The 17,985-nt window shown below is 45.8% G+C and overlaps 3 protein-coding genes and 3 non-coding genes across 9 annotated transcripts; 4 read left to right on the forward strand and 2 right to left on the reverse strand.

The window, feature by feature from the left end:
* The first annotated feature begins 230 nt into the window (after nucleotides 1–230).
* Pu (Punch) lies at nucleotides 231–7,524 on the forward strand. Of its 3 annotated transcripts, none has more exons than NM_166430.3 (5): nucleotides 231–589; nucleotides 4,854–5,063; nucleotides 6,336–6,501; nucleotides 6,561–6,677; nucleotides 6,752–7,524. In NM_166430.3, exons 1-5 carry the CDS (start codon nucleotides 391–393, stop codon nucleotides 6,879–6,881), a joined length of 822 nt encoding a protein of 273 aa, NP_726037.1. In that variant the 5' UTR covers nucleotides 231–390; the 3' UTR covers nucleotides 6,882–7,524. The 3 variants fall into 3 exon arrangements, with proteins under 3 accessions (NP_726037.1, NP_726038.1, NP_523801.2); NM_166431.4 differs by lacking the exon at nucleotides 231–589 and adding an exon at nucleotides 4,034–4,560; NM_079077.4 differs by lacking the exon at nucleotides 231–589 and adding an exon at nucleotides 4,035–4,512.
* On the reverse strand, nucleotides 2,670–3,552 carry CG4286 (uncharacterized protein). The gene is made up of 2 exons (NM_137716.3): nucleotides 3,112–3,552; nucleotides 2,670–3,049 (listed from the first exon to the last, which is right to left on the reverse strand). Exons 1-2 carry the CDS (start codon nucleotides 3,451–3,453, stop codon nucleotides 2,732–2,734), a joined length of 660 nt encoding a protein of 219 aa, NP_611560.1. The 5' UTR covers nucleotides 3,454–3,552; the 3' UTR covers nucleotides 2,670–2,731.
* tRNA:Trp-CCA-2-5 (transfer RNA:Tryptophan-CCA 2-5) lies at nucleotides 6,200–6,271 on the forward strand. The gene has a single exon. It is a non-coding gene; the product is annotated as a tRNA-Trp (tRNA).
* A 69-nt stretch (nucleotides 7,525–7,593) lies between the features above and the next one.
* tRNA:Trp-CCA-2-6 (transfer RNA:Tryptophan-CCA 2-6) lies at nucleotides 7,594–7,665 on the reverse strand. The gene has a single exon. It is a non-coding gene; the product is annotated as a tRNA-Trp (tRNA).
* A 106-nt stretch (nucleotides 7,666–7,771) lies between these two features.
* On the forward strand, nucleotides 7,772–7,842 carry tRNA:Gly-GCC-1-13 (transfer RNA:Glycine-GCC 1-13). Its single transcript has one exon. It is a non-coding gene; the product is annotated as a tRNA-Gly (tRNA).
* Nucleotides 7,843–8,237: 395 nt separating this feature from the next.
* Nucleotides 8,238–17,829, forward strand: tud (tudor). Of its 2 annotated transcripts, none has more exons than NM_057425.3 (9): nucleotides 8,238–8,713; nucleotides 8,983–9,370; nucleotides 9,434–9,937; nucleotides 9,991–10,824; nucleotides 10,885–11,963; nucleotides 12,019–12,848; nucleotides 12,941–13,172; nucleotides 13,290–13,489; nucleotides 13,543–17,829. In NM_057425.3, exons 2-9 carry the CDS (start codon nucleotides 9,002–9,004, stop codon nucleotides 17,040–17,042), a joined length of 7,548 nt encoding a protein of 2,515 aa, NP_476773.1. In that variant the 5' UTR covers nucleotides 8,238–8,713; nucleotides 8,983–9,001; the 3' UTR covers nucleotides 17,043–17,829. The 2 variants fall into 2 exon arrangements, with proteins under 2 accessions (NP_476773.1, NP_001286665.1); NM_001299736.1 differs by having other exon boundaries at nucleotides 12,028–12,848.
* The last annotated feature ends 156 nt before the right edge of the window (nucleotides 17,830–17,985 follow it).

Consider the following 17,985-nt stretch of genomic DNA (forward strand, 5'->3'; position numbering starts at 1 on the left):
TCTGTTTCGATTTCCTGGAGTCCTCGGACCAATCAGCTGTCGAGCTTAAAACGGAGCCGAGAGCCAAAAGCTCCAAAGCCCAAAGTGCCCCCACAATAGCCGGAGAGCAATTACAGTTAACGCAAAATGATAAAACTGTCGAGCATTGCTCGCCCTCTCTCTCTCTCTCTCTCTCTCGCGGCAGAACTTTCGATTTTTCATAATAAAAAGGTTACAACTAAATCTCAGGCGGTTTAGTCGGCAGATAAATTCGGAGCGAGCGCGCCAAATACAAAAGTCCGCCACGCGTTCAGAGCCCCAATCTCAAGTCCCATAGTTCAAACAGTTCCGAGCCCGTGTCCTCGCAGAGTCCACCAATCCCAGCCAAACATCAACTCCAATCAATCGAACATGAAGCCCCAGACAAGCGAGCAAAATGGCAGTGGCCAAAATGGCGAGGGTGCCGCAGATGCCGTGGCCGTTGCCACGATCCCCACGGGCGAAGCCTCCGCCGCCTCCGCCACGTCCGGCACCGATCTAACGGTCTCCAAAAACAGCCAGCAGCTGAAACTGGAAATGCTCAACTTGGAGCTGGCCAGCAATGGAAGCGGTGAGTTCTCCGGAAGAATGCCACAAACGGGAACTCTTCCTGGTTTGAGAAAAGTGCGTATACGCATAGTGGGATTGTTTTGATGAAGTCAAAATAAATTGGTTGTTAATTAGTTGGTGTAGAAATTCGGTTTCCATTCCAGGCTATAAATTAGTATCTCCCACTTAAGGGACTTTTTGCTTTGTGATTTGAAATCCATATCTTGGATGATTAATTGTCCACAAGTGCACTAGCATCTTTCCATTTCGAAGTTCTTGGAATATAGTTAGTAACGTTTGGTGATCTTCGTCAAGAAGGGGTTTATCCAGAAGCCTACTAAAGTTTGGTAATACCACAAACATGATTCATCCTTATCTGTTTCTGTTACCATTTCATTTCTTCTGAATGCCCGCACAATTTGGTTGAAGAATTCAAAGCTAACCCTTGATAGCCAGTAAACCCGATCTAGTTTCCGGGTAATACAACCCCTTGAACTGGCTAACATCGCGCGCAATGCAATCTGGCTGCCATATTGCATCAGTCATAGGTTAGTTGGGCCGCGATTGAAATTCAATCAAATGCGCATAATGCGAAGATTCCGATTTCCGGCGATGCTGGGCCTCATAAATCCGAGAACATAAACCACAGAGATTCGAGAGCCACGATTTCTGTCCCATATGCAAACCACACGCAGTGCCGGATATCGAGAGTAACTCTTGTTGTGTCCATACCAAACAAAAAAAAATAATAATAATAAAAAAAAAAAAATAAGAGAGCTACTAGCTGTGGCACTGACTGGGCTTATTGACATTGACATTGAAAGATTTGCTCGGTACATGGCACTTGGCTGAACGGATCATATCGGATTGGATTGGATCGGCAGATTCAACGAGAGCTGAATGGAGTTCGGGAACTCTGGGCCATGAGCCAAAGACAAAGACATAAACCCCTTTGGCTTGTGATCCGGTATTTGATTTCGTTTGATTTGGCCAAAACGTAGGGTGGTTAGTTGGAATGGGGGAGGGGGGAATGGGCCTGAACTACTTTTGTGAAGGTTAAAAAAGTGTTTAATTGCGAGTACGGTGCTCCAAACGGTTTCGATTCGTGGGTCTTAGCCACTAGCCACGGTTTCAGTTCAGTTTGAGTTTCAGTTTCTTCGATTGCCCCTCAGTTTTGAGCTGGTGTCTGTCGGCTATGGTGACTAATAGGCCTGGCCGCAGTACTTCACATTTGAGCGATTGCGGTCAATAAAACAAAAAAAAAAAAAAAAAAAAAACAAAGACTGAACAAAGCTGGCTGGCTGAGAGCCGAGGCGATCCAAGCTAATTGAGGCACTTAAAAAATTCTCCGAGCGAATTCTCCCAAGGCGTGGTGGCAACCCTGTCAGCACGGAATCCCCGATCCCGATCCCGATCCACAGACCAACGAATGGGGGGGAATGCATTCCTTATTCAGATCAAATGCCGTAATGGTTAATTGTGCAGCCCAGAGAGCCGGAGACAACACCTGCCCTGTGGAAAATGTTAATGATGCTTTAATTGCACCGCATGAGCATACGGGTCGACCAATCCGGAAGAAACCCATTGGAGCTCAACGATTTGCATTACATCTTTACAAGCGGTTTCAATTCAGACATCCCTCAAGTCATCTTCTTTAAGGGTTGCATGCACATATATAAGTACTAGCGAGGTATCACTGTACCTACGTCACATAATCTGTAACGATAATCTGCAGCTGTCTTATACTTATGTAAACTAAACCAGCCTGTGCTATTCCCAACTGATTTATTCGACCCTAAGCAGCGGTGGAAGGTTTTAATGTGCTTTACATTCCTTGTGGTTTGTACTTTTTTACAAACCCACCAAAATCTATTTCTCAGGACATATATATGTATATACATATATAAAGAATAACCTTCAACTCCATGCCATAAACAAGAAAAGTGCTCGCGATAAACCACGAATACTTTGCATGCAAATAAGATTCCGAATATATGCAGAGAATAATCAAATTTGGCCAGCTGGAGAGACTAGCTACTTTCAATTGAAGCCCCACATGTGGGATGCAGGGTTTCCCGCACAAAATGAGGACACTTCTAAGTGGGGTTAATGCTTTATTGATCGGCGTTATGTGCCAAAAAGCTGCACCCATCCAACCATTCCCTCACATAATGGTCTCCTCCTCCAGCATGTACTCCGTGAGATCGGCTTCGCCCGACAGCATGGTCACCGGCACCCGGTTCATCTGGGCCACCCGTTGACTGGGCCAGACCATCACGTCGCAACAGTTGGTCAACACGACCACATTGGTGCTCGGCGTGTTGGTGCACATCAGGTTGCCGGCCTTCTCCTGGTCGCACTTGTTGAACTTGCGCCGGAAACGGAACTTCACGGGCAACGAGTTGCCCATCACGCTCTCTTCATCGAAGTACGGCGGCAGGGATTTGTTGAAAGCCGGATTTGTGATGGCCGGCTTGGTTAGCTGATAGATGAGTGGAGTAACATCTAAATCACTGAAGCACATTGAATGTACAGATCACTCACCTCTTCGAGAACCACGGAGGTCTTGAGTCGGCGACAGGGATCACAGTAGTCGGAGGCCAATGTGTTCTCCGGTGTCTTGGTAGCACATGGATCCGGCTTGGGTTCGGGCACATTGGATCCCAAACCACTACCATGTGGCCCACTGTCACTGTCACGTTTACCCTTCGGATTCATGGGATCCTGGCCGCGCAATACGCATTCCTGCAGGAACTCTTCCTCGATGTCGATCAGTTTCTTGATGGCACAGTCCCGCTTCAGGAAGTTCTTGATCACGGACAGATTGCGGGGCACGGCGCCGATAACGTCGAAGTCATCGCTACGGAGCTGGAGGCGGTGCGCCATGACTTTGGTTCTCCAAGATGAATGGAGGGGCGGATGGTTGGAAGGGGGTTCGAATTTGGGGGAGTAGCTCGTTTCGAGTGGAATGTTTAAATGAACTACAACTTGACGTCTGGCCCCAAGTTGAGTGGGTTTCAAGGATATGCAAACAATAGTTGAGATTAAGTTGGCGCCAAGGATAAAGTGCACGTTTGAGGGCAAAAGCTTGGTACACTCTATTTAATAATATATATTAAGGGTAAACGCTACACTTATCCCAATAAGGTAGCTTTACTTTCCTAACAAGTAAATTGACCTACCACCCAAAGCTAGTTTTTAACATTTGATGGCACTATTTTCGTGGCTAGTGCTGTAGTTCTATCGCCTCCTGGCCGAGCAACAAGTTCGTGCGCGGTTTTACAGCCACTGGATGCCAAACCGTGGGCCTGCGCTCAGCTCGGTTTAGTTCCGCTCACTTAATCTCCGGCAAGCGAAACTCGGAGCAGAGCTTGCCCGTTGGATGGTCTGTTGGCTATTGATTGGAGCTTTCCGCCGCTCAAAGCTCCGCTCGAGAGGTTCTTATTGCCACCGCTGGCCACAGCAGCCACCAGAAGAGCAGAGCCACCCGAAGCGCCAACACGCGAAGACAAAGTCCGGCAGACAGCAGCGCAAAAAGAGACAGATAGCAGTGAGAAAATCATCGAGGAAAAAAGATTGTGTGCTAGCCGTCAAATTGAGTTCCATTCGAGTGGCAAACAAACCTGAGTAGCCGCACCGCCATGAGCTTTACCCGCCAACTGTCCGAGATGAGTGCCAGCGAGCTGAACGATGCCATCGACGACACCAACTTCCCGCAGGCCCACATCCTTTCGCGCGGACGCAACAACAGCGTCTGCTCAACAAGTAGCACCTCGGGCACCTCCTCGCTGGCGGACAGGCAGCAGAACCAGGCGGAGGAGGCCACTGCCATTGCGGGCACACCCGTCGAGGAGGTGGCGCCAGCTCCTGCTCTCGTCCCGTTGGCCGGCAACCAGAGACCCCGCCTCATCCTGAAGACCAACGGCAGCAGTCCGGATAGTGATGGTACACAACCGAAAACACCACTGACACCGCGTACATCGACAACGCCAGGTAGTGGTGGGTAGTGGTCCAGGACCAGGTCAGGGGATCCAGAGCTATGTTTGCTGCGACCGATTTAGTTAGTCAATGAACTAGGAGGAGGAGGAGTGCTTGACAAACTCTTTTTGAGCATAAACCGTACGCCTATCAGTGGGTTAGTGTTTCGGTTCAGAGGTCAGAAGATGCGCCTCGGAATGGGGAATAGTACTTAGACAGCCACACACAGCCAACGAAGGGGGGCAATGCCTTCCTATCTCGCATGATAACGATTCTCATCATGTTTCCATCCGTATTTCCATTTACAGGCCACGAGAAGTGCACGTTCCACCACGACCTGGAGCTGGACCACAAGCCGCCGACGCGAGAGGCCCTCCTTCCGGACATGGCACGCTCGTATCGTCTACTCTTGGGCGGCCTGGGCGAGAATCCCGATCGCCAGGGACTGATCAAGACGCCGGAGCGGGCAGCCAAGGCCATGCTGTACTTCACCAAGGGCTACGACCAGAGTCTCGAGGGTAAGCACACCACACATTTCAAGCAATTAGCACCGGGTCAGTGATCGAAGTTGCTCATCCTGGTTTTCCCAGCGAGTGGGAACTAGTTTCATGTCGGTGAATCACCATTTACGGGGGTTCCTCGGTCCGCTATGGTGCATTAGCCTAATTACCTGACCACTCGAGAGATAAAGCACATGAACATAGGGAGCCATTAGGCAATTTCGGGCTTGTCCAATCAAGTGGACGCATCCAAAATCCATTCAATATCCTATGAAATATGAGATTTGACTAGTAAAGTTTTTGGTCTCATGTTTGGCGTGCATTTCGACTTGCAGTCGCTTTTGAACTTGTCATGTAATCAATGTGAGTCGTTTGAGAAACAAAACAGAATTGCGAATTATATGGTTGCTACACCAGCATACCTAACCGGTTGCCCGAGAAATCAGGTTCTACGGTTTGTCAAATAAAATCGCATGTAAATTTAAGATCAACAGCAACAGCAGCAGGCCATTTGAAAGCTAAATTCGTTGAACGAAAGTGAATAGCCTTCGGCATCGGCAATAGAATGGGTTGGATTGTGTTTAACCCGAATTCAAAGAACCCAAGAAGCCGAGCCAACGTGACTTGCCAATCTGGTGTTGGGGGAACTCCACCCCCCTCCCCACCACACACACAAGATGCTTGTTGGATTGTTTGTTAGATGGCTCACTGGCTACTTGGCTACTTCTTGGCTTCTTCGCTGGTTGGTCAGGAAACGCACTGAAGCTTTCCGGTCTGTATATTAAGAGCGGTAAAGTGGGTGGGTGTGCGGTGCGGCGGCGGCTTCTATTCAAGGAATGGGAATCTCAAGAGCACATCGTTTAAAACGAGTGTGGCGAAAGCTCACACTCCACAAGAACCATAAGCCCATCCAGTCAAGTCAAGTCAAGTCAACCTCCCCCCAAGACCCGCAACCTCACACACGCACACACACACACAAACACTCGCTAAGCAACCACTTTAGCACTCACAGTCGCTTGAACTTAACATTCAGTATTCAGTTATGCAGCAAATAAATCTAACACGAATTACGCGCGCCATAAATCACGGGTAGCGAAGGAACGCCACTTGAGTAGCTTCGTGGTTGTGGGACATTGGGCGAACTTTTCAATAACGACTCCGTGGCGCAACGGTAGCGCGTCCGACTCCAGATCGGAAGGTTGCGTGTTCAAATCACGTCGGGGTCAGGCGATGATGAATTCCTTTTTCGTACTTTTTTTTTACTACACCATTTCAAATTTTTTTTAATAGATGTTCTCAATGGCGCCGTTTTCGACGAGGATCATGACGAAATGGTGGTGGTCAAGGATATTGAAATGTTCTCCATGTGCGAGCATCATCTGGTGCCCTTCTACGGCAAAGTTTCCATCGGTTATTTGCCGTGCAACAAGATTCTCGGACTCAGTAAATTGGCACGGTAAGATAAACTTAGTAATGCATATTAGATGATCTTTCATATAATTTGCGATCCCATAGCATTGTCGAAATATTTTCGCGTCGCCTGCAAGTCCAGGAGCGCTTAACTAAGCAGATCGCAGTGGCCGTGACTCAGGCCGTGCAACCCGCTGGAGTAGCAGTGGTCGTAGAGGGAGTGTAAGTATTAAATATATATACATATATATTTTAAAGAATATTATAGTTTAACGAATGGCTTTCCTCCTATACAGCCACATGTGCATGGTGATGCGTGGCGTGCAGAAGATCAACAGCAAAACTGTTACCTCAACTATGCTGGGCGTGTTCCGAGACGATCCCAAGACCCGTGAGGAATTCCTGAACTTAGTCAATAGCAAATAGAGTGGGCACTAGAGGACGCTACTGAAATCCGAGACCAACTAAACCCCTACAATATTTTTGGAGGCGCTTATATACAAACAAACAAAAATGAAACGAAACACAGGGTCCATTAGTTTATGTTTTTAGGATTGATTTCATTTAGTTAGTGCAATGATTGCGCAGCCATTTTCCTTGTTGATTTGTGTAAAAATTGTTGAAAAATTTTGTTAGCAAAATACGTTTTTTAGATAGATGAATGTAATGAGAAGCGAGATTCGAAGAGGACGAGATTTGAATACCGGTGTTGGGTAGTTTTATGTTCAATTTTATATGCAGTTTTATGGCACTTGAACGATAATTTTTACAACGTATACATACGATTAATGCATTGTGCAATAAGGGAACAACTGATAATAAATCACGGCAAATTGTTTAGGGAATTTACAATTTATAAACAGTTCACATCAAATTAATCAGATCTATAGTTATGTATGTATGTTAACCTATATAAAGAGTTGCATTCATAATGTTCCTCGACAGGGACCAAAGTATATTGGAAGATTTTAAATGTTAAAATTATATGCTCATTATGTAAATGACGTTGCTTGTAGTGAGTCAAAGCTGCTTATTAATTATACAATAAATTATGTATTTAAATAACGTTAAAATGAAGGATTTTTTATAAAATGTATAAAAAAAGAAATATCCCAAAAACAACAGGAGCTTTCTCGAATGACCCCGACGTGATTTGAACACGCAACCTTCCGATCTGGAGTCGGACGCGCTACCGTTGCGCCACGGAGTCTACTGAAATGGAGGCTACTAAGTGACAGGAATCCCCCAACACCAACAGGTTGTTGGTTCCAGTCGTGTAGTATCCATCATAGTGCTTTGTTTGAAATGCAGCAAGAGCATCGGTGGTTCAGTGGTAGAATGCTCGCCTGCCACGCGGGCGGCCCGGGTTCGATTCCCGGCCGATGCATAATTTTTTTTTAAATTTATTTCGTATATAACGAATCAAAAAAAAAAAAAAAAAACAGTGTAAAATATGATTCAAAGAAATAAATATAAATATTTTTTATTCAACTTCTTAGTTTGATAAATATATAATCTATTACTTGCAAATCCTACTGTGTACCTTTCGTTTGGACCCAAAATTATTGGATAACAATTTCACAATAATTTAATAATGAAGTCATAAGAAAATATATCACGGCGACGTACCTAAAATAATGGGTTAAATAGTAAAAAAACATACAAAAAGTTTCTCGACAATTACGTGCAACTTACACCAAACCATATTTTGAGCAGGCCGATGTTTTGATGCATCGATAACAACAAAAATCGTCAATAAATATCCCCGAAACTCCCACCACTAGTCGTCGTTTCGTTGTCTTGTGGAAAAGTTTGGTTGGCAGTGATACTTTTTGATTTAATTCTTTTCGCGCTAATTAATTGCTTTTCTTGATCTAACACCACCCATACGAATCACCGTTAGCACGGGTGGCACTTGCTAAGCAGGCCCCCGAGAAATTTAAAAGACTGAAAGCCCCCAAATAGAAATAAAATCGCTGCACCTTGACAGACGTGTCTGTGTGCATCGCGATTTCTAATCACTCGCAAGACTTTCTTCCACAAAAAGTGAGCAGAAAAGAGCCCACAAGAGCCCAGCCATTAAGAAGTGTGCCACTATTTCGCCCCAAAAACACGCCGTCCACTTAAATTCCGTAAGCCAGGCAGCAAAATAGAATTAAATAACAGGGGCAAGCGAGAAAGAGACAGAGCACCTGGCGAAGGGTAGGGCGTTTTTTTCAAAGTTTCGCTTTTAATCTGGACAACGACGACGACAAGACGTAAGTGTCTTCCCATATTAATTACTTTACGTTTAATTTCTTTAGATCTTAAAAAAAATGAAATAATGGCAAGCATTCGCAATGCCACACACATACGCACTGTGCATTCCAACCGAGTATGTGCTAGTTCAGTTAGTATTCTGGGCTGACACCCTTTCGCCGGTCCAAACTAACGGGGCTTCTACAGCTGCACCTGTATGTGTGGGGTCGTGTGCCTGCGTTTTTCAATTGGGATAAAACAATTTTAAGAGAATCTGCATTGCTTCCAGCGAATAACAACATACAAATATGAATGGACAGGCGCGCATTGCTCTTCCCTCCAAAGTGGACCTGTACATCACTCATGTGGATCACGTGGGTCCGTATCTGAAGGTCTACGGCCACGTTAACCGAGACGCCGCCTCCCTGATCAGCGAACGAATCAGGAATCTGTTGCCCACATGCTTTGCCATTGAGCCCAGTTGGTCCGTGGAGCGCCAACAGGCTCTCCTCATACCCGGCACGTTTTGCATATTCAAGAATATCAATGGCCCGGCTCCTGGTGATGTGGAGTACAGGCGGATACGTGTGGTCAGTGCAGACCTGGAGGGTCAGTCGATGCGGGCGGAGATCGATTTCGTGGACTTTGGCTATAAGCGTACTGTAGATAGTCATGATGTGAGTGAATGAACCTCCTTTCAATATTGAACAATACCTTTCTAAACAATTTATCCCTTTTAGTTAATGTTCCCCAAGCAGCCCAAGCTGCTTCAGAACATTCCCCTGCACTGCTTCCAGTACATTGTGCTGGGAATCTGCTCCGAGTGGGATCAGACCGATCTGGCTGAGGTTCGGCGGCTGGTTGTCAACCAGATCGTTAAAATCACTGTGGAACCTACACAAATCTGTGACCAAAAGTTTGCCAGTCTGCGCTGGAAGGATTTTGAGCTCAACGAGTTCTTAGTGCAACAAAAACAAATCGGAGTTTCGGTCGACAAGCAACTCATGATGGACCACTGCAAGAAGCTGTGGAAGGATAATCCGCAGTCGCCGGTCACCGAATACAACAACAATAGTATACACAACTCAAAGACGCCCATGGAGATTGCCCGTGAGCAACTAGCGGTGCGACAATCCTTAGCTGCTCGCTTGGATGCACAGCGATCGGTCCAAGTGACACCGTCAAGGCCGCTAAACGCCGATGCCCCTGACTATACGCCTAAACATCTGCCGCTGGTCAATGTGGTATGAATGGTCAAAATTTCTATAAAAGTAATTATTAATATCTCAATTTACAGACAAATGTACAGGTACAAATGCCAGGCCTAAACAATACTCAGAAACCGGTATTTGTATCGACAAATCCTTATAATCGTGCCAACTATCAGCCCGCTGTGCCGGCTGCTCAACCATATGTGCCCAAGGCGAACCCCCGATCGCAATACACCTATTACAATGTTCGCATGAACAAACCGATTAACGCCATGCCGCCGCCGGCCGGTCCACATGTGCCCATTCAGCACTTTAATCAACAGGCTAACAACGTGTCACTGAGCTATGTTCCTGCACGGTTCACTCCACCTCCAACGCCATCGATTGCGCAACATCAAATCCCCATTCCTGCCTTCAGAACCACCAGCTTAACGGTGGGCCTCACCTACGACGTGGTTATAAGCTATGTGGAGAACGGTCCGTACCTATTTTGGGTGCACCTGAAAAGCAGCGATCATGATCTGAGCACCATGATGGGTCAAATTGAACGGACGAAGCTCAAGGCACTCGCGCAGGCTCCTGAGCTTGGAACTGCCTGTGTGGCCCGTTTCTCAGAAGATGGTCATCTGTATCGCGCTATGGTGTGCGCTGTTTACGCCCAACGTTACCGCGTTGTTTACGTGGACTACGGAAACTCTGAGTTGTTGTCCGCAAGTGATCTGTTTCAAATACCCCCAGAACTGTTGGAAATTAAACCGTTTGCTTTCCGATTTGCTTTGGCCGGAACCAAGGAAATTGAGCCCATTGACGACAGCATGAAGCGGATTTTCAAGAAATCAGCCATTTATCGTAACTTTGAACTGACTGTCCAGGCGCCAGAGAGTGTGGGCTCCATGCAAACCTGCCATCTCAACCAGAATGTAAGTGTAAATATAATTACGACAGAAGAATATAAGTAATTTGACATAAATTATTTGTAGGGCACCAATATGCTGGAGCTTCTTAGGCAGCTAAAGAACTCACGTCAGTCCTACAAAAAGGCGGAGCAACTTGAAAACGACGACGCCGTGGAGATTCGTTTTATTGATTCGCCCAGCAACTTCTATGTGCAGAAAGTGGCCAACATAGGAAAGTTCGAGCAGCTCATGGACGAGATGTTCTCCTACTACAATGCAAACCAGAGAGTTCCCGATCAGTTGATCTTGGGCGCACCCTGCATTGTTAAATGCGATCAGGAATGGTACCGTGCAGAGATTCTGCGCGTTGATGACTCTGTGATTGTGCGGCATGTAGATTTTGGTTATGAACAGAATGTGAAGCGGCATTTGATTGGCCATATTGCTGAGAAGCATCTGGAAATGCCTCGCCAGGCAATTAAGTGCTGCTTGAAAGGATTCGAGAACAGTGAACTTAGCGAGGACAAGATTACCGATCAGTTTGAAATGTTAGCTGAGGAATCCAATATCCGAAGGCGCACATTTAGTGTGCGTATCTTTCGCATTGAACCCGATGGTCTGAACGTAGTAAACCTGCTGGCCAAGAACCTGAATGTGATGAAGAAGCTCTACAAGCTTTCTATGCCTTTTGAACAATATCTGTCCCTGGAAAAGGGTCAGTTTAATGCAAACAACACCCGTGCCGAGTCTGTGATCTCTTCTGAGTTGAATAAGAGCCATATTTTGAACTCTACAAGCATTGGCGAGACCGAAAATCGTTTGCAAGAACAGGAAAAAGAGCAGCAACAGAAAAAGGTCGATGTTAGGCAGCAGCAACTAGCAGTTGAAATTCCGCAAGCAGTAAAGTCCGTTAGCGGAAGCAAAAACTCGACAGACTGGGACAAACGTAGCTCCACCTCGGCAGGCTCAAAGGACAGTAAGCGTCAGCAGCAGCAACAAATACAGCGAATCGATCGCCATTTAGACTTCAGCTGTGAGACACAGAGCACCGGTAGTTACAGCAGTGGCATGAGTTCGCCGCGCAAGGGTAACCGACAACAGAACGGTCGCACACCGATCCAATCACCACGCCATAATGAAAAGCAGGAAGCGAAAAAAAATGCGTGAGTATTTTAGTTATTCGAGCAATGTATTTATAATTTGTGATTACTATTTCAGGCGCTTTAGCAACAGCGAGTCACCCCGCAGGAGTCGAGATGGCCAGCAGGGGAACCAACGCTCCCAAAATGCGCCACAGGGCTATGCTCAAAAGCCACAGCGTCAAAAATCCACGTTAGACGGAAATATCAGCTCAAAGCGTTCCAGCGGAGTGGGGAGTGATATTGCCTCATCCAGCTCCGAATCGGTGGCTGCCGCCAAGCCGGAGAAATACGTTTCCTTGGATAAACCGTATGCGCTGCAGGAGATGAAAACACCTAGCAAGGAGGCAGCTAGTTTGTCTTGGTGGCTCTCGCCATTCCAGTTCTACATCGTGCCCAAGTCTGTCTCTGCAAAGTACGATAATATAATGCGTGATATGCGAGAGTTCTACCGCCAGAAGCAACACCAGCCACTTCAATTAAAGGTTGGATCCACCGTAGTTGTGCGCCAGCGAAAGGACAATGCCATTCTGCGGGCTACTGTGACCGCATGCAATCACATGATGCGCAAGTATCGCGTTTTTTGCGTGGACACAGGCAGCTTAATAACGGTCACCTCGGAGGATATTTGGCAATTGGAGCAGCGCTTTGCAGATCCGCCCTGTATGGCACATCGCTGCAGCTTTCACAGCGTCGTTACCAACTATGATCCATTGTACATTGTGGATCGCATGGAAACATTCGTTCCAGTTAATGCCAAAGTCGATTGCGAGTTCGTGTCCAAAGAGAAGAGCAACCAAGGCTCAAATACCAGCAGCACTTGCTCCTACACAGTTAATATTTTTGTAAACGGAGCATCCCTACGAGATATGCTCGTCAAAGCGGAATTCCTTACCGAAGTGGCGCCTGGTAAGAGAAGCAACTTCTTTCTTGAAAATTGTTTTGTGCCCAATCAAGTGTTTTTGTTGATAATAATGTAATTTGTTCTTATTTTTCAATAGAGATTCGCGTTAACCTTTTAGCTGGTCAGCAGATTAGAGGAAAATTCACTTCTATTCGTGACATGACAAGCTTTAAGGTTCAGTTTGATTATGGTAACAATGTGAACTTCCTTTGCACCTATGACGATGCTAAATTTGTTAAGTCCAATCCGAATTTGGCCAGGCGATTTAAGGAGTTTTACGAGGGTAAATCGTTTGCCTTGAATGTCAAGAATGTCTGCGAAAACAATATGTAAGTTAATATGCACTTTACTGTGTGTGCGCAGTTAAACCCGATATCGTTGTGTCTTCTGATGCATTCGTTACTATTATTGACCAAATCTGATAAAATTTATGATTTATTTTCAAGCGTTCATCTGAGACCTGTAATGCCGTTGTTCATGGAGGATCGCAGGTCATTCATCTGCCCCTATCCCGTGGTGCTGAGCTCATTCCAAGCACTCGTTGTGTACACCGCTAAACCTTACCGCGTGTATGTTCAACCGCAGGCCATAGTACCATCTATGCAGACCCTATTGGATAATATGTATGAACACTACAAGGCCAAGGGTAAATACTTTAGTTGATATTTAGACCATCAAATTAACCTCTTTTTATTTTAGGCGACTCTTTGAAAAAATTTGATGTGGGACAGATCTGTGCTGTACGAAGCTCCGATGGCAATTGGTACAGAGCCAGAATCTCAGGAAAGGATTCGAATGCAGCGTGCTTCGAGGTGTTTTACATCGATTACGGCAACACGGAGGAAATAAAGCGTGACGATATCAAGGCATTGGATGCAAAGTTTTATGAGCACGCAAGCGGCTTTGCAGTGGAGATTAATTTGCCGATTGGCCGACCCAGCAACGATACAAAGCTAAAGGCGCGTATATCCGAGATTCTTGAGGAGAAGGTTGTCACTATCAAATCGATTGAGGTGCGGCGCAGTCACCTAATTGCCGATGTCATTTTGGAAAACAATCAGAGTGTGATAGACCTGCTAAAGGCTGAGAAGCTTGTACCCGGCAAAGATTTGGATTACATGCGCAAGCAAATGGAGAAAGGAAAGTCTCGCACTTACGAGTACATTGAAACAGTAGACCTAACTTTGGACGAAGAGGAGGATAAGGGTCGCAAGGAAACTGTCAGCAAGTCGGGTTCGGCAAATGCCTCCCCAAAGAAAAAACAACATAATGACAAGGATCGCGAGCCCAAAAAGAGTAAGCCAGCAGAGCCTGCTCGTACTGTTGCTCCACAACCTGTTGCATTGAAAACTCCTTCACCAGTTCCGGCGGAGCCAGCACCAGTGCCAAAACCAGCCACTCCAGTTCCAGAGGTTGTTGAAGTACCAGAAATTAATCCAACTGTCAGAGAAGCTGCTGCCGAGTCAAAGCAAGCTCCTGCACAAGAGGATCCTTACAAAGATTTGGACTGCGTTGTACTGAGCCATTGCGACAATCCTGCACAGTTCTATGTCCACCCGATCGATCAGCTATCGAAACTAAATCAGCTGCATGAGAACCTTCAGATTGTGTCTCCCTCTTTGCCCCAGTTGATGAACGTGGTAAACGGTGCAGACTGTGTATCGATGTATTCGGTGGACAAATGCTGGTATCGCGCCAAAATCATTGATGCCGAGCTAATGGTACTACTTTTCATAGACTATGGCAACACAGATTGCGTTTCGGATGCCACTGACATCAAAGAAAGCATGTGGTCGCATATCGAACCCTTCTGCTTGCCATGCGCACTCCCGATTCGACCCAAGGGTACTGCGGATTGGGTGGATGCAGCGAATGGCATCTTTAACGAATCGTACTCGAAGGTCCCGCGTCTGGAGTACCTTACCCAAGGAGATCACTACACGACCAGCTATGTTAACATGTATATTGATGGCGAGGATGTGGCTAAGAAATTAATTGCCGATGGTTTTGCTAGGCCGTTAGAGTATTTGGCCAGCGGATGCAGTTGCTACATTTCGCACGTGAATGGAATTTGTGATTTCTTTATTCAACTTGAACGTGATTCAAAGGCGCTAGAACTAATTGAGTTGTATTTGCGCAAGAAGGACACATTAAAGCCCCTCGAAGGATTTGAAAAGGGTTTGATTGTGGCTGCTCTATTTGAGGACGATGAGCTGTGGTACCGAGCCCAGTTGCAGAAGGAGTTGCCCGATTCCCGATACGAAGTACTCTTTATCGACTACGGTAACACCTCCACCACATCGAAGTGTCTAATGCTGTCCGAAGAGATTGCTAGCCTACCCAGCTTATCCAAGAAATGTTCGCTGCAGTTGCCAGATGCCTACATCTCATGGTCACCAGAAGCGGAGGCCAAATTCGCCGAACTGACAGGCGAGGGTGAGCTAGTGTTTACCACACAGCTTCTGAAGCCAGGACAGGATCATGTCACCATTGATCTTCTCCTGGATGGAGAGAACATCATCGACCGCCTGTTACCGTTGTGCCAGCGAAAGGAACCCAAGGAAGCCAGTAAGGAGTCCTTAGCTGTTACCACTAAAGCCATCATTACGCACGTGGAGAATACATCCCGTATATATCTACAGTTTAGCGAGAAGGATTCATTAATGGATATTATATGCGAGAAGCTAAATGGAAGCAAGCTGCAGCCTAAGACGGAAAAGGCTGCAGTAGATGATATGTGCGTAGTTCAATTCGCCGACGACTTGGAGTTCTATCGCTCACGTATTCTGGAAGTGCTCGAAGATGACCAATACAAAGTCATTTTGATTGATTACGGCAATACGACTGTGGTTGATAAGCTTTATGAGTTACCTCAAGAGTTCACGCTCATTAAACCTGTGGCCGAAATATGCAGCATGGAACCCAGCGCCATATTTGAGAAAAATAAAGCTCTAACCCTGACAACATTTGACGCACTGCTGGACAGCTGCAAGGGTGTTGTGGCGGTGGAATTTGTAAACAAGTCTGCCAGTCCTCCTGTGGTCAGATTGACTACTAAAGATAAGAGGAGCCTGAAGATCTATGAACACCTTCAGAAGTTGGTTCAAGCCGAGCTGAAACTAATCCAAAAGCGAAACGAGAACTCTGAATGCATTATCTCATATGGAAACTCACCCAAGAGTTTTTATGTGCAAATGAAGCACAATTCAGCGGATTTGGACTTGATTGTGAAGACACTGCAGTCCTTAAAAAAGGAGAAACTGAAGAAATTAATCGATCCTACTACAAATTCAAATGGTGTTTGCTACTCCCAAGAGGATGCCTGTTACTATCGCTGTAGTATCAAGTCGGTATTGGATCCTAGCCAGGGATTTGAAGTCTTTTTGCTAGATTATGGAAACACCCTGGTCGTTCCAGAGGTCTGGCAGCTACCCCAAGAGATAGAGCCGATTCCATCGTTGGCTCTACACTGTCAGCTGAGTAAGATTCCAATGGATGTGTCTGACGAAAAGCTAGAAGAAGCCTTTGCTGCTTTGCTAGAGCAGCACTTCGGAGAACTATACGAAATAACTACTCAGCCGAACGAGGATGAGACAAAACCTCTGATTGCTGAACTCCGAATCAACTACAAGGATTTCGTCCAGGAGCTGGTCAGTACGGTGACCGGCGTACAGAAACCGCTCGAAGCGGAGCTGCACAACTGTGTTGTGGTGCAGTTCGATGGCCCCATGTCCTTCTACGTCCAGATGGAGAGCGATGTGCCAGCACTAGAGCAAATGACTGATAAACTGCTCGATGCAGAACAGGACCTACCCGCCTTTAGCGACCTCAAAGAGGGAGCTTTGTGTGTGGCTCAGTTCCCGGAGGACGAGGTCTTCTATCGCGCCCAAATTCGCAAGGTTTTGGATGACGGAAAGTGCGAGGTGCATTTTATTGACTTTGGCAACAATGCCGTGACGCAGCAGTTCCGCCAGCTGCCTGAGGAGTTGGCCAAGCCGGCGCGATACAGCAGGCATTGCGAGCTGGATGCGTCGACCATATCCAAGTGCGACGCGGCCCTGCTCCAGTCGTTCATCGACACTCGCTTCTCTGAAACATTCCAGGTAGAGATTCTGGCCACCAAGGGAACTGGCACCCATGTCGTACGACTCTTCTACCAGAGCAAGAACATCAGCGAGAAGCTTCAGGAATGTCAGTGATCACCCCGTTGTACAGTCAGATCGGACTCATATGTGCTCCATGCAGGAGATTGTGATTGGGTTGGCTAAAAACATGCGATGTATTATCCATTAAGTTGAACGAGTTAAACTTATTCAAAGGGAAGAGGAGGACACCACACGATTAGCCAAGATGCTTCATTGACTTTTCATGGAAAACCAAAATGAAAGCAATTTTTAATATTAATTAAAGAATCAATACGGAATGCAAAACATTATCACCAAAAACACAACAAAACGAAAAAAAATCGAACAAAAAAAAAAACGAAAAATCATTGAAAAAAAATGTATAAAAACAAACGAAAAATATTGAAAAAAACTTTAAAAAAAAATGTAATCTAGATAAAATTGGCACTAACCTATATATGTTAGTAGCTATTAAGGCGGATGACGATTTATTTAATTGCTCAACCTTGTTTAAAACAATTTTACATCATCAACGAAAGTTGGCGAATTGAAGAGAAGTGGAGTGAAGTTTAAACCTCCTCCAGATGAATTATTTATTTTTTCCCTTTATAACTGTATTTGTACTTTCTTTTCTCGATTAACCAACTGAAGAATCACATATGTTTTTCGTACTTTTTTTACTTTTCATTACCTAAACAAACAAGAAACATTGCAAATCGAAGACTTAAGGAAACTAAAAGGAAACTAATGGAATATGGGTTTATGTATTAAAACCTTCAATCACAATGTCATATTTTTCTACTATTTCTTTTTCATGTTGTGAACAATATATTAAAACAAACCAATAAATACGATGAAAAGTAATGCCATATAGAGCGTATATTATTACCTGGTAGTTATACCTGGAGTTCCAGACCCGGTGCCAGGTAGCAATTAGCGGTCGTCAGTCGGGGATTTATTGGATTACGATGTGGAAAAGTGGCGAACGGACGGACAGGGCTCATGTCCGTGCTTGAGG

The sequence above is a fragment of the Drosophila melanogaster genome, chromosome 2R, assembly GCF_000001215.4.
Source record: "Drosophila melanogaster chromosome 2R".
In the NCBI taxonomy this organism is placed as follows: domain Eukaryota; kingdom Metazoa; phylum Arthropoda; class Insecta; order Diptera; family Drosophilidae; genus Drosophila; species Drosophila melanogaster.

Excerpts from the sequence above, each read along its gene's own strand:
- Pu (NM_166431.4), top strand. The coding sequence starts at position 4,209 with ATGAGCTTTACCCGCCAACTGTCCGAGATGAGTGCCAGCGAGCTGAAC. Across the intron at positions 6,502-6,560 it reads GGACTCAGTAAATTGGCACG|CATTGTCGAAATATTTTCGC; the intron begins GTAAGATAAACT and ends GCGATCCCATAG. Across the intron at positions 6,678-6,751 it reads GCAGTGGTCGTAGAGGGAGT|CCACATGTGCATGGTGATGC; the intron begins GTAAGTATTAAA and ends CCTCCTATACAG.
- tud (NM_057425.3), top strand. The coding sequence starts at position 9,002 with ATGAATGGACAGGCGCGCATTGCTCTTCCCTCCAAAGTGGACCTGTAC. Across the intron at positions 11,964-12,018 it reads CAGGAAGCGAAAAAAAATGC|GCGCTTTAGCAACAGCGAGT; the intron begins GTGAGTATTTTA and ends TTACTATTTCAG. Across the intron at positions 13,490-13,542 it reads TGAACACTACAAGGCCAAGG|GCGACTCTTTGAAAAAATTT; the intron begins GTAAATACTTTA and ends TTTTTATTTTAG.
- CG4286 (NM_137716.3), bottom strand. The coding sequence starts at position 3,453 with ATGGCGCACCGCCTCCAGCTCCGTAGCGATGACTTCGACGTTATCGGC. Across the intron at positions 3,050-3,111 it reads CCTCCGTGGTTCTCGAAGAG|CTAACCAAGCCGGCCATCAC; the intron begins GTGAGTGATCTG and ends CTCATCTATCAG.